Source organism: Crocodylus porosus, unplaced genomic scaffold (assembly GCF_001723895.1).
Source record: "Crocodylus porosus isolate Cpor-Errol unplaced genomic scaffold, CroPor_comp1, whole genome shotgun sequence".
Taxonomy (NCBI): Eukaryota; Metazoa; Chordata; order Crocodylia; family Crocodylidae; genus Crocodylus; species Crocodylus porosus.
In genome coordinates, this window is record NW_017728943.1 from 125339227 (window position 1) to 125352545 (window position 13319).

At 41.4% G+C, this 13319-nt stretch overlaps 1 protein-coding gene across 4 annotated transcripts in view; it reads right to left on the reverse strand.

Moving 5' to 3' along the window:
• Positions 1 to 13319, reverse strand: part of PHACTR2 (phosphatase and actin regulator 2) — a 237490-nt gene that overhangs the window by 124234 nt on the left and 99937 nt on the right. Inside the window, exon 1 of one of the 4 annotated variants that reach the window (XM_019550144.1) lies at positions 5269 to 5526. The exons of the other annotated variants lie outside the window; for them this stretch is intronic. Within the exon in view, the coding sequence (XP_019405689.1) occupies positions 5269 to 5311 (43 nt within the window). The 5' untranslated portion in view covers positions 5312 to 5526. Of the gene's footprint in view, positions 1 to 5268; positions 5527 to 13319 lie in introns of those variants that run through there. 4 annotated transcript variants of the gene reach the window in all.

Below are 13319 nucleotides of genomic sequence, written 5' to 3' on the forward strand. Positions count from 1 at the left end.
TAGGTTTAGGTTAGATATCAGGAGGCGCTACTTCAGGCTAGGGTCTGGAACCAGCTTCCAAGAGAAGTGGTGCTGGCCCCTACCCTGGGGGTCTTTAAGAGGAGGTTAGATGAACGTCTTGCTGGGGTCATTTGACCCCAGTATTCTTTCCTGCCATGGCAGGGGGTCAGACTAGATGATCAGCTCAGGTCCCTTCCGACCCTAGAAACTATGAAACTACGAATAAAAAGTACTGCCAATACCAAGAACACTTGCTTGGAGTACTGTGGACCAGTCTCTGGAATTTGAACAATTATACCTAATTTGGAATGAGGAATTAAAAGAATCTCAGTCTTGTATATCCCAGGTAATGACACCAGGCTCTTGGCTATTCTGATATTGGTGGATGGGGAGAGGGGAAAGGGTCTCTCATGCTCAGTACAGACAGTCAAAAAGCCCAAGGCTGAATTGATTCAATCTCTGCAGGTTAGTCTAAACTGCATAGATTGAACTAAGAAGCAAGGCAACAAACATTCACTTTTGATTCCAGAAATGCAGCCATATGCCTGCAGTGGCTCAGGCCAGAAGCTGGGAGGTGCTAGAGCATGCCTGTTGGCCACTGCCGAAGGGAAGGGAGGGAAGCTGAGAGAAAATCCCCCCATGGCTTTCCTCACATCCTTGCTCAAGTGGAGGGGGATGGAAGGAGAGGGGCATAGCCAGGTCCTGGCTGGCCCACTGTGTATGATGGGGGAAGGAGGGGTTAAACCTCCACGCCGGCCCACACTAACCCCAGCTGGGGTCTGCCTGCCTGAGGGAGGCAACCTCCCAGGCTTTTTCCCTACCCCCTTCTCTGTCAGCTGAAGCAGTGATAGTGCTGCAGCTAGGGAGCAGAGGGGCTGGGTCAACCCTGCTTTGCTGGAACAGATAGCACAGCACAGGGCTGCAAAGCAGCCTGGGATGCTGGGAGACTGAGAGTTAACCTGAAACAGGAGAGGGGTCTGGGCCAGAAGTTCCATAAACCAGTTTGACTTAAATCAGTTTAGTCTAATACTATATCCAATCAGGTTTATCTTAAATCAGTTTCAGCCATTTTGAAAGTGGTTTAAGTACTGAACTTCTGTCCTGTTACAGGTTAAACTGCTTTCTGAGCACTTAAACTAGTTTATGTGTAATTTCTGTCCTTAGCTTCAATCTCTCCTGGTGGAGCTCTTTCTTTCTTTGTATAAATGATGTGAATATTCATTGGAGCAGGGCCTTGAAGATTGGTTTTTCACATCTCAGATCCCACCCTAACCACTGGCTTTTCTGGGGTAGATAAGGATCTCTCTCTCTCACTAGTTTTCACCAGATCTTTCATTCTTTCCAGTTGAACCCAATTCATATGTTCTAGTTTTGAGTATTATTTTACCACTGTGTTTATTACCTTTCTACTTTGAACTTATCTGTCTCCTTGTATAAAGTAGCTAATCTCAAACAACACAAGGACTACCATGAAAAGTATTGCTTCTCTTTGAGATGATGATTAACCGCTGAGCAGAAAACAAATGTGGTATTTCTCCTACCATCATTTTGCGTGCATAAGTAAAACCCCCAACCACCAAACAGTGATTGAGAAATGAACGTTGTTTCAGCAAGTCCCATCGGGCAAGGGAAAAACTAAAGAAGGGGAAAGAAAAAGAATGAGGGCTGGATGGTCTTAAACCTTTTCTGCAGCGTGGATCACATTTTCAATACAGACTAACTTGCAGAAACATCTTCCTTTCCCCATTTTCCTTTCACAAGCGATCTGACCATTTCCCTTGTCAAGTGTCTGTAGAATCTTAGACAGGTCTTTAAAGGTGATTGAGCTGAGGAAGCAAAACTGTACCGTGTGACCAGCTAGCCCTTCATAAAAAGCCATCAACTGCTTCACTGACCATGGGCAGTGGTCTGCGGATAATCTCTGAGTTAGGGAAAATAAACAGAGTTAGGGCCTGACTTCCTTGTCACTGTAACTTATAATAACTGCTACTGAAAACACATCCTAAAATCAGAATGTATAGAGTAGAAAAGGGGGGTCTTCAAAACAAGTAAAGAGACTAATCCAAATACTCTAACTGCTGGGAACATAAGCAGGCAGGAGAAAAAGAACCGGGTGATAGAAGGAAAAATGTAAGAGTGACAACATAGGCTGTAAATCAGCTTACCTCATCAAACATTTACTTCCCCTTAAGCTCATGCCTAAGTCCCATTAAAATCAACAGAGCAAAGTGTATGCTGGGGCACTTTGTTCAACCAGGGATATTTTTGTTCTCAGTAGTAAGTTCAAAACCAAACATGCAGTATTGTTATGTAGAATGAATGGGACGTGGGAGAGCTGGTTGTGTGTGGCAGGTGGGTGTAGAAGCCTGAAGTGCCTATGAAAAAGGAAGGAAGAGTCTGTTCTAGGATGTATATGAATTTACAGAGCTGATGCTGGCTCTGGTCTTAAGTTTAGGTCTGGATCTTGCAACACACACTAGGGAACATCTGGAGTGTCAGTTTGCTGAATCTAAGCACTTAGGCACACATTTCCAAATAAACAACAAACAAGGCAGTTTCCAGAGTTCCCCCTCATTTCCCCATCCCTTCTTGCCTTTTTAAAAAGTAACACCTGTGATTTAAAAATACATCATGCCACTATTCTTCCCTTTTACTACTACCAGCACCACCATATCTCACCACCACTGTGCCTCCTCAAACTTCTGTTTTACTTTTTTTCTGCATCAGACAAGTTTCTCCTTCTTGGTCAAGTTCAAGGCCCCCCATCCTGAAATATGATCCAGTGGCACAGACCCTTGTGTCCATACAGACCCTCTGAACTTTGTAGGGACTCAACAGATCACACTAGAGAAACATACTGCAGCACTGGGACCTCAATGTTCCCATGTCCAGGAAAGTGGCTAAGCAACAGGGAAGTCTCTGGCCTTCACAGCTGCTTTTGCTGGGGTGGTGAAGGGTCTGAATGTACTATTGATTCCTTAGCACTAAAACAGATCTGTAGCCCCTGTCTGTAAAAGATAGGGATCTCCTTCAACTCTCTAATCTCTAGCAGCTGTCAAAGGCTTAAGAAGCTTGTAGTTGCCTGGCATGCCAAACTGAATGACATTTTTTGGAAACAATCAAGTACCACTGGATTGGACTCCAACAGAACTGAATTGGACCCAAGACCTTGCACCATATTAAGTGTCCAAGCCATTCCTGTATGGGGGGCAGGATAGAAAACAGAATCTGTACCACCCACATGTCCTGTTATGGGTATAGACTATTTTCCAATCGCTTATACTGGTAAAAGTGTAGTGTCTGTATCTGGCCTTAGGGTGCTTTAAATCCATCATCATGCTTGTCCGTGAAAATAATCATAACTCATTTGCAATGTCAGGCAACATCAATGTAATCTATATTTTTCAGCTGGTTCTCTTCTGTTGTTCCTGACTGAAAATGCTGTTTTCAATTAAGAGGATTCAGATTTTTATGTAGTTGGAATTCTAGCTGCAGCATAATTATCCTCTGTTAAGGTTCTCTGGAGAGAGTATAGATACTAGAGATAAGATTGATCAAGGTATAGGAACCATATCCACAGGAAAACTTTTTCAAACCATGCTTGTACATAACATTTGGGGCACGTGTTTGTAAAAGAAGTTTAACAAAAAGTTTATCTGGTACAACAGCTACCTTGGTGTAATTTTAATGTGTTTCTTGTTAGGTGAGATCTTCAAAAACATGGCTAAAAGTCTCTAATATGGCCAACTTTCTCAGCTGGACGATGAAGTAGGTTGGGGGGAGGAATTTTCAACATTCTCTTCCATCTGGATTAGAACTGAAAATCTGCAACACAATCTACTTTTCCAGAAAACCTCCATGTTTGTGTAACACCATTCGCAAATGTGCTGTGGCACCATGAATAAACAGTAAAGAAAAAGAAGAGTTTGCCACATGACTCTTGTTTTGCAAAGGATTCCTCTATTTACAGCACTACTCAAACTAGGAATAAAGTTCAAAGTATTCACAGGGTTCAGTTTTATTACAGGCTGGTTTTTGTGTGTGTGTTTTTTTTAAACGATGGTAGAGGAAGGGGCTGTTAAAAAAAATCTGAACACAGTGAGGTTTTCACAGGAAACTTCAAATCTTGGCAGTGTTAATTTAGAGTTTCTGTTCTTTTCTCTTTTCTTATTAAGGGGGTTTAGTGGATCTGTTGTTCAGGAACTACAAACGCATCAGGTTGTACCAATGCCTCTTCCTCAAAACAGCAGATATTTAATATTCTCTTCAAAAAGTTAATTTGCAAACAACTACAACTGCTTTGTAAAAAATTCCACTCACATGCTATTTATTTTTTAATCATCTGCTTACACACAAAATCTGAGAGAGCCAAAAGCAACCAGATGGGTGGGTTGCTATCTGTTCTGCTGGGATAAGAGCCAGAGGTCCCTTCCTTCCTTTTTTTTTTAAATTATGAAGCAAAAAGAATGTTAGGGGAAACAGGAGAGACAACACATTACAGCTCGAGGAGAGCTTGTTAATGCTTTCAACAAAGCATTGTTTGATTACACATCAGTTTTGTCTGCTTGATGGCTTTTTAGCAATTTCAAGTGAACTATGAGTAAAGGGTAAAGACTTTAGAAGCTTCAGTACAGCTGGATGGTGTTTGTACTGTGCAGAGACAAAGTGGGGGAAAAAAAAGAAAGGAAATGCACACCTCAAACCAATGCAAATGCGTTAGGAATAGAAGTTGAGAAGCTTTTGTAGACAGCAGAACTCCATTGTACTGCTTTCTTACACGTTTTGAAGCAGAGCAACAAAAGCACTGTTTTTTTTGCCTCTCAGATAAACAGTACCGGACTTTAAAAGACAACAAATTTTTTAACAAACACAAGTAACATGCATCTAATAGCTAATGTTTTAAAGGAAATAAAAAGGCTAGTCCTGATCTAACTATGGCTAAACACATAAAACAGGATTCAAATAATGCAAGCAAAAAACCACAGCATCCTCTTAGGGAGAAAAAAAGAAAAGAAAGTGTGCTGTCTCTTTAAGGCAGACTCTGCTGTAACCCCAAAGGCATTCTACTTTTCTTTGACAAAGAATTTGGTAAAGCTCCGCTCCTCCATCCTTCTAAGGGAATGAATAGGTCACCCAAAAATATGGCAAGTTAAACGATAGCGATTTGAGTCCCCTTTAACTACAGAAAGATGAACTACAGAGACCACCAAGCAAACACTTTGGGGAATCCAGCAGAATGGCTTGCCGCTGCTGTACAGTACTACTCACCACTGGCTTGCTCAGACAGAGTGGAGACTGAGGTCTGGCCCATTTCTTAATCTTTAAGAGGGCCGGTGTCCAACAATCATGCAGCTCTCCTGGTCCTCTGGTCATGTATTCTCTGCCACATATGTTTCCAAGGGTTCATTTCACCTCTCTTCTGGGCTTGCTGTCTTACTATCAGCCTGTAACTTCTGCCTCACGCACGCTGGTTGTAAGTCCACCTCCTCCTGCTGCAGACCAGCTCGACTGTTCCTGTTCAACTGAATGCCTGTCATTCCTCTATGCAGATTACTGGAGGTCAGAGGTCAAAGGGAGGGAGTCCCTAGCTGGTACAACCACATAGGGCTTCTCAGAGACCATCGCACAACAGGAACCGTTTGTAGTTTTAAGCTAGTATCTTTTAACACAAAGGGTTCAATGTTAATTGATCCTATAGGGCTTGAATGAGAAAGAATAAAGTACTTAGTCATGGTAGTTTAATTTAACAGGGTCTGATTTTCTTTATGTTCTTATCCCTGTTTATCTATCACACCTTGCAGGATTGAGTTCTTTCTGTTCTGCTGGTGCTAGGTATACAATGGAATAGTAATCGTACCACACACACACACACACACACACACACACACACTCCTGTTTCACACAGCCTAATTGCCCTGGAAAGGCAATGGAAAGCTTTTATTTTAAAAATCATTAAAATATATAAATAAAACTCAGTTGCATTCAGAAAAAATAAGGTTTAAAAGAACAGCATCCTTAAGCAACAAAAAAGTACAAATCTATGTATACACCTAACCGTTGTCAATCTATTCCTCAAATCTAAAGACTACAGGCATCTAGGATATACAAGATAAAATACTGGGTTTTTCAAAATTCATGTTACATTAAACAATGGAGGGGAAAAAAGTGACTATGTACACTTGATCCTGAAACCTGCCCAAAGATCATACAGAATCTCCTTAAATTTCAACAATCCCTAATACAAGTATAAGGGTCTATTCATGCAAAGCAGCTTTCAGCATTTGGATTATCGAGCCACTTATTCTACCTTACTGAGAAGTTTGTAGCAATGGAACCAGGATTCCAACAAGCCTGACAGAGGACAGCTTTGATTAAAAGCTTATCTTGGTTCAGTGGCTAAGTGAGGCTGGAATAGAAATAAGAAGGAAACATGCAACAGGCAGAAAAAAAGGGAGGGAAATAGGAATCAGTATAAATCAGAAATTACAGTGTGTAAGAAATTGATGAGCCTAAAGAAATCAGAGAAAAAACGCATAGCTGAGAAAGCAAAAAAGACAACAAGAAAGAGTTATCATAGTTTCTTACATGCAACATGCACGTTTCCTCCCAAAATTCAGCTCCTAGAAATTGCAGTCTATATTGGAGTGAGTTTATTCTACAAATTTGGAACAAAGAAATCCTTGGGGAATACCAACATCATAATTATCTCCATTTTTTGATCTCCATCTTGGTTCTCATTAAAGACTGCCTTTCTTCTGAAATGGACATAAAATACTGAAAGGATAGAGCACTCTTCAATCTGGGGCATTTTTGGTTGAAGACCAAAGTACTCAAAGCAACCATCCCTATTCTTCAATACGCCAACTGCGCCATCCTTACACACACTGACGAAAATGCTCAAAATGCACTGGATCTTTGCGGACAACCCTACCAAACTTTGGGCCTCTTTCTCAATGTTAAGAAAACTAAAATGCTCTATCAGCCTGTCTCAGGCCAGCAATATGACTCCCCTCCCCAAATTACCACAGAGGGAAAGACCCTGGAGGTAGTTGTGCACTTCCCCTACCTCAGAGAGCGAACATTGATGAGATGAGCAGCACAGATCCAGTGTGCAAGTGCCTCCTTTGGGAAAATGCTTTGATGTGTCTTTATTTATTGTGATCTCTGGAAGGATACCAAGACCCAGGTCTAAAATACAGTTATCATTCCCACTCTCCTCTATGGATGTGAAAAGTGGGTGGGTCCAGAACCTGGACAGGTATCACCAATGATGCCTCCAGAAAATCCTCCACATTTAATGGGAAGATTGCTGTGCAAATGCCAGCATCCTTGCCAAAGCCAATGTTACCAGCATTGAGTCAGTAATCCTCAGGTACCAACTTTGCTGGACTGGGCAGATTGAGATTGGCTGCCTATACATGTGCTCAGCGGTGGGAAGGGAAGACTGTTTTAATTAGAGTGGTTCCTGGGCAGCTGCTCTAATTAAAATGCCTCACCATCACATGCATTAATTCCCTGCACATTTAACAATGGCCATCGAAACCTCATTCAAAGAGGTTTAGATAAAGCTCCCTGTGGCCATTTTAAAATGCATGGGGGCTTCATACACATGATGCTGCAGCAATGCTGGAGCATTCTACTTAGAATTCAGTTAATCAAGTCTGCTCCAACATGCTCCAATTAGGATGCCAACGAGGATATGCATAGGCAGCCTGTGTGCAGATGCCAAATTCTTGACTCTCGAAAAAAGTGCTCTATTCCCAGCTTAGTAACACCCTGAGACCTCACGGTGCCTAGAGGAAACACTACAAGAACACATTGAAGGCATACTTCAAGAAAACAGATGCCAACATCAAGAGCTGACTGTAGTGGCACCACAACCTCACCTAAGCAGCAGCTTGTTTCAAGGTAAAGCATCTTGCTCTCAAAGCAGGGGAGAAGAACAGAGGAAGGAAAAGGAAAAACAGCCTGCTTATTCTCCCCTGCAGAAAGACTTGCAGCTTCTGCAGATGGGTCTGTGGATCAAGGATTGGGCTATTAAGTCACCTCAAGACCAATCAATGAGCTGTAGTAGAGATCATCTTCAAATTGAGGGACTGCCAACGACAACTACAAGCAAGGATATGTGGTAATAGCAGTACCTGCCTCTGCCAGGGGAAAGCAAAAATAAACCTATGCATGTTGCACAGGGGACACATGCTGCAGAGGTTGGTACTCTGTTACTTAGAACTGGTACCAATATTTTCAAAGAAACATCTTTTTTCCTCAATTCTGCCTGTCAAAAAGAAGGTGCATGCCTTATTCAGTGGTGTGTTATATGTGAGAAAATAGGGTATAACAGAAATGCAGGAATTCTAGTAAGGGTGATGCCTGTTACCTAGTCCTATTCACTAGTTTGAGATGATAAAACCACAACTGATAACAGGAAATGAAAGAGGAACGCAAGAAATATTTCTGTTCTATATTTGGAAAGAAGCAGGATGCTGTATACTTATCAGATGAGGATGATGAAATACCATATTTACCTAAATTCAAGATATACTTTGAACTTAAGGTGACCCCCAAAATTAGATTCTTTACATGGGAAATGTGTAAATTTGTTACAATTTTACATGCTTGAATCTAACTATTAGAGGGTCATCTTAAATTCATCCCCAACAGTGCAAGAACAGAGAAATCAGCAGGAAGGGGGCAGGCAGTGAGGAAGCAAGCAGCCAGAGGGCAAGTGACCTTACCTCCACCCTTATTCATACAACCTGTCCCACCTAGTCCCTGCATGTCTGGGAGCCTGTTGTCTACCCCCACCCACCCAACCTGTCCCACCTGGTGCCTGCATGCCCTCCCCTGGTGCCTGCAAGTCTCAGAGCCTGCTGTCTGTCCCCACCCACCTGCATTCCCTGTGGTGCCCGAGCCCCCTGCTGCTACCCTATCCTCAGCACCCCAGGACAGAGTGGGGCTGGGGCTGCATCAAATGGTAAGCAGAAGGGGGAGCAGAGGCTTCAGGGGTAAAGGGGTCAGGCAGTTGCTGCAGTTTTGACTCTGATCCCAGCTTCGGTTCAGGGATGGAGTTACTCCCTTTCCCCACAAAACAGCCTTGTACTCAAATCTAAGAGGAGCCCCCCATTTGTTTAATGGGGGGGGAAATCCTTGTCTTGGATTTGCATAAATAGGTACTTTTCAGTCCATTGGTAACTGTTAAAATGCATCTACTTGGAATAAACAGTTATATAATTATATAATTGGCAGGCCCAGTTAACTTGCATCCAAAAGTCCTGAAATAGTTGGGGGAGATCTCTGGCATGCTGATGCTAATTTTTAATAAACACTGGGATATGGGAGGAATACCTAAAAGACTGAAAAACTGCTAATGTGTTGCCTGTATTTTAAATAAAGGGAATTGGGGTGACCCAACTATAAGCTCATTAGTTTAACCATCAAACCCAGGTAAAATGACAATATAGCTGGTATGGGATTCATGTGATAAAGGATTAATGGACAGAAATACAATTAATGCCTGTCAAAATAGTTTTATTGAAAATACTTTTCATGGTGAACAACCCAGACTTCAATCTTTGATACAACTGTAGCTTTGGTTGATAAAGGTAATAGTAGGGATGTAATAAGTAGTACATTCCCGCTAAGCATCTAGCCTTCAGTTTGTAAAAAAGGCTAGGTGCTTACCTAGAGTATGCTCTTGCCTGAACTCACTGTAAACAATGTTAATTCATTAAAGGAATAGCCTGTGCTAAGCTTTTTGCACCTCACTAGAACTCCTTACTTTTTTGGTTGGAGCGTCTTATACCTCCAACAGCACCCTCCAAATCGACAGGACTCAGTTCAAGGCTGCTTTAGAAGCCCTGAAATTGATAGCTTCTTGTCAATTTCACCAACTATGCAGTTAAATAGAGGAGACAGTGGGACAGAAGAGTTCTTGTGAGGTTACATTGTTTCTGAACTTAACTGATATACAGGTGAGTGATATTTGTTTGAGTGTAAGCAATTTGCAAAAAAAAAAAAAAAAAAAAATCAGAACCACCATCCTTGTGTTACTCAGTTAAGTGACTTATGTCCTTATCCAATATGCATAGAAGTATAAAATGCTTTGGACTTCTGTCAGGCACAACTTTCTATTTAAAATATTAACACTACACAATATTTAGTAAAACACACTAAATAGAGTAGGAACTGGCTACCTGACAGATCTTAGAGAGTAGCTGTCTAGGAGGATTCATCACTGAATGGGGATGTTTCTAATGCAATTCTGAAAAGAAGCTATTCAATATTTTCATCCCTGACTAGGAAGCAGTCTTACTTCAAACAAACTTGATAATGAAACAGTGAGAACCAGGCTCTCTTATAGACCAAACCTGATAAACAAAACTTGTTGAATATGGCCAAATGTAAGTTTTTACATCTAGGAATAGATGTATGCAGGTCATGTCTATAAAAATCAGGGAGGGTGGCCTGGAAAGCAGGTGCTCTGAAAAGCATTCATAATGGACAAAAAACTCACTGTGCCCACCTGCTGTAATGCTGTGGCAAAAAAGATCCTCGAATACAAAGGAAATATGAGTATGGTGGTGATTTAATCTCTCTCTTTTACCCAATCAATACTGGCATGCCACCTTTGGTCCGGGTGTCTGTTTTTTAAAAACAGGATGTTGCAAAATTGGAGAGGATTTAGAAGACAGCCACAGAAATTATTTGAGAGCTGGAGAAAATGACTTACTGTAAAAAACTTAGAGAGGTCACTGTTTAAATTATTAAAAAGATTAAGAGATGCCTGGATTTCAGCATATAAGTTTTCACAGGCAGGGTATACCAGGTGCTCAGAGGTTCGTTAATTTAAAAGAAGAAAGTTATAGATGGGATAAAAGGCAATGAGTGGCAACTGAGGCCAGAAAAATGTGAATTAAAAATGTCACACGTTTATGTGTGCCTTATTTGTGTGAAAGTGGATGTGAAGGTGATTTGCCATTAAAACAAATTGCCAGAAGTGTGGGATTCTGCACCTCTGGATATCTTCAGATCAAAACTGCAAAACCTCTTCCCAAGATATAGTTTAGGCCCTTACCAGATGTTTAATTAAAAGTGTAATGGGATCTGATCCTCAGTCTCAACAATTGTGCCTTCTGCCATGCTACATGTACATGACAGAAAGCACAATTGTGGAATTAGGTATCAGATGCCAATTGTACCCTATTGCCTGCATGATCTTGGGCTCCCTCTGCACTGGTGAGTAGCAAGCTAGATGCCCAGGGCACCTACTTTGGAGTGGCAGTCAGCTGATTGGCTCTCCCAGCCTTCAGAGAGCAGTGGCGCCAAGGGCTCCAGCGCACCCCCAAGGCTGGCAGTTGCAGTTAGCTGATCAGCTCTTCTAGCCTTGGAAGTGAATGGGAGTCAAGCACTCTGATATGGCCCTGAGGCTGGGAGTCCTAATCAGCTGAATGGCCTGGCTACATGATCAATTAAAGGCATGATGGGAACCAGCCATAAAGTTATTACACATATTTTGTGTAATAGCTTGATGGCTTATTCCCAGTTTTATCACATCATTAATTGCATGAACATGTCTAGGTTATCATGTCTTAAATGTAACGTCTGCCAGGGGCCTTAGCCAGCCACAAGTTATGCAGTTCAGTACAAGGATAACTGCAAGGAATTTAATGGCCTGTGTTATACAGAAGGCCAGATGAAATGACCTAATGGTCTCTTCCAGCTTTAAATGCAAAGAATCTATGATGTTCTTTTGAGCTCAGGCCTCTTAGAAATAAAAGACATAATTCATTGACTGAGAAGTCTTAGCACTTGCTCTTCACATCGCTTTCCAAAGCCCACTTGTAATTTTAAGTTAGTTTCCTACCTTAATAAGATCTAGTACACAGGAGAGTTACTGGAAAGCTGGAGTATTTATCTTATAAATAAGAACGTCAAAATGTTCCTGCCACTGTTGAATGTGACAAAGTTTATGAAAGGTATTTGCATCCCCTTGGAATGTAAAGGCCCAGCACACATTGCAAAATTTGTCAGTTGCTCAAGAGTCTGAAACAGTTCTTGAAAGGTGATAAACTCCACAGGGCTAATAATGAGATTATGGTATTATAGTGTCCAGTGCAGATATATTAGCTGGGTATGACAAGAGAATTTATTTTCCCCATTAGAGATTTAACAATGTTGCCATAAGCAATTTTCCTTATTTTTCTTGCATAACTCATATTAACAAAGGTTATGTTCTTATGATCCCACATGTTTAGTGGTGTATTTCAGAAGTGGTTACATCAGACTTAACATTATCTGGTTTCCCCAGTTACTGCTATGGAAACTGGGGAGAGAACCCATGAAAGCAAAAGAAGAAACATATTTATAGGTATATTATGTAAACCACCCCCCCAGTAATTTTCAGGAATATTACTAAGTAATTAGTAGTATTTACAAAATTTAAGATTGAAATGATAACTACTTTATGTGAAAGTGTTAGAGGGTGTGGCGGGAACGAACTCTTGATTTTCACAAATAAGCACAGTCCTCCTTAACAAAATTCCTGTGTTGTCAAGTATTGTCATCACAACAGATTTCTTTAAGAGTTGGTGGACAACCATTTGTCAAGTGATACTGATAAAGTATGATAAAGAATCACAAAAAACCCTTTCTTCTAATACTGAACAAGGAACTCTATGGGTTCAGACAGACATAACACTTATATTAGTTTGAATGTATTTTATCTAGAAATGCATGCCAGTTTAGATTGGTTTGAACCTCCTGAACCATTAAAAAAATATGTTTGGATAATCAAGTCTTTTTTTAATTGGTTCTCCATGTACTGGCTCAGTGTTATGTGCAGACCCAAAGCTTTCTGCAACTGGTGTCTGCTCCTCGGGAATGCTACATTGTACTGTTCCTCACTCCCTCCATCCCAATCCCCACATGACAATGGGCTGCTCTGGTATGAAGCCAGAGCACTACTGCTACAATCTCTAGTGCAGTGATTCTCAACCTGAGGCCCATGAGCCACACGAAGCGCAATCTGCACACTGTTGCAGCCCATGTGACATCCCGTTAAAACATTTTTAAATGAATACATGGGAAGTAAGTTGTGTGGATGTGACCCACGTAACACATTGAGAGCTGCAAGTGTGGCCCACTATAGCAAATAGGTTGAGAACCACTGCTGTAGTGCCTGCATTTGACCACAGTGTCCTTGGCTGAGGCCTCGGGGGGCAGTTCTCCCACCACATTTAAAGAACTGGTCAATTTTCTTTCTTTGGTGACAGCAGTATTCCTGCCCAGAGAATGAGGATTGGACTCGATCTTTCAAGGTT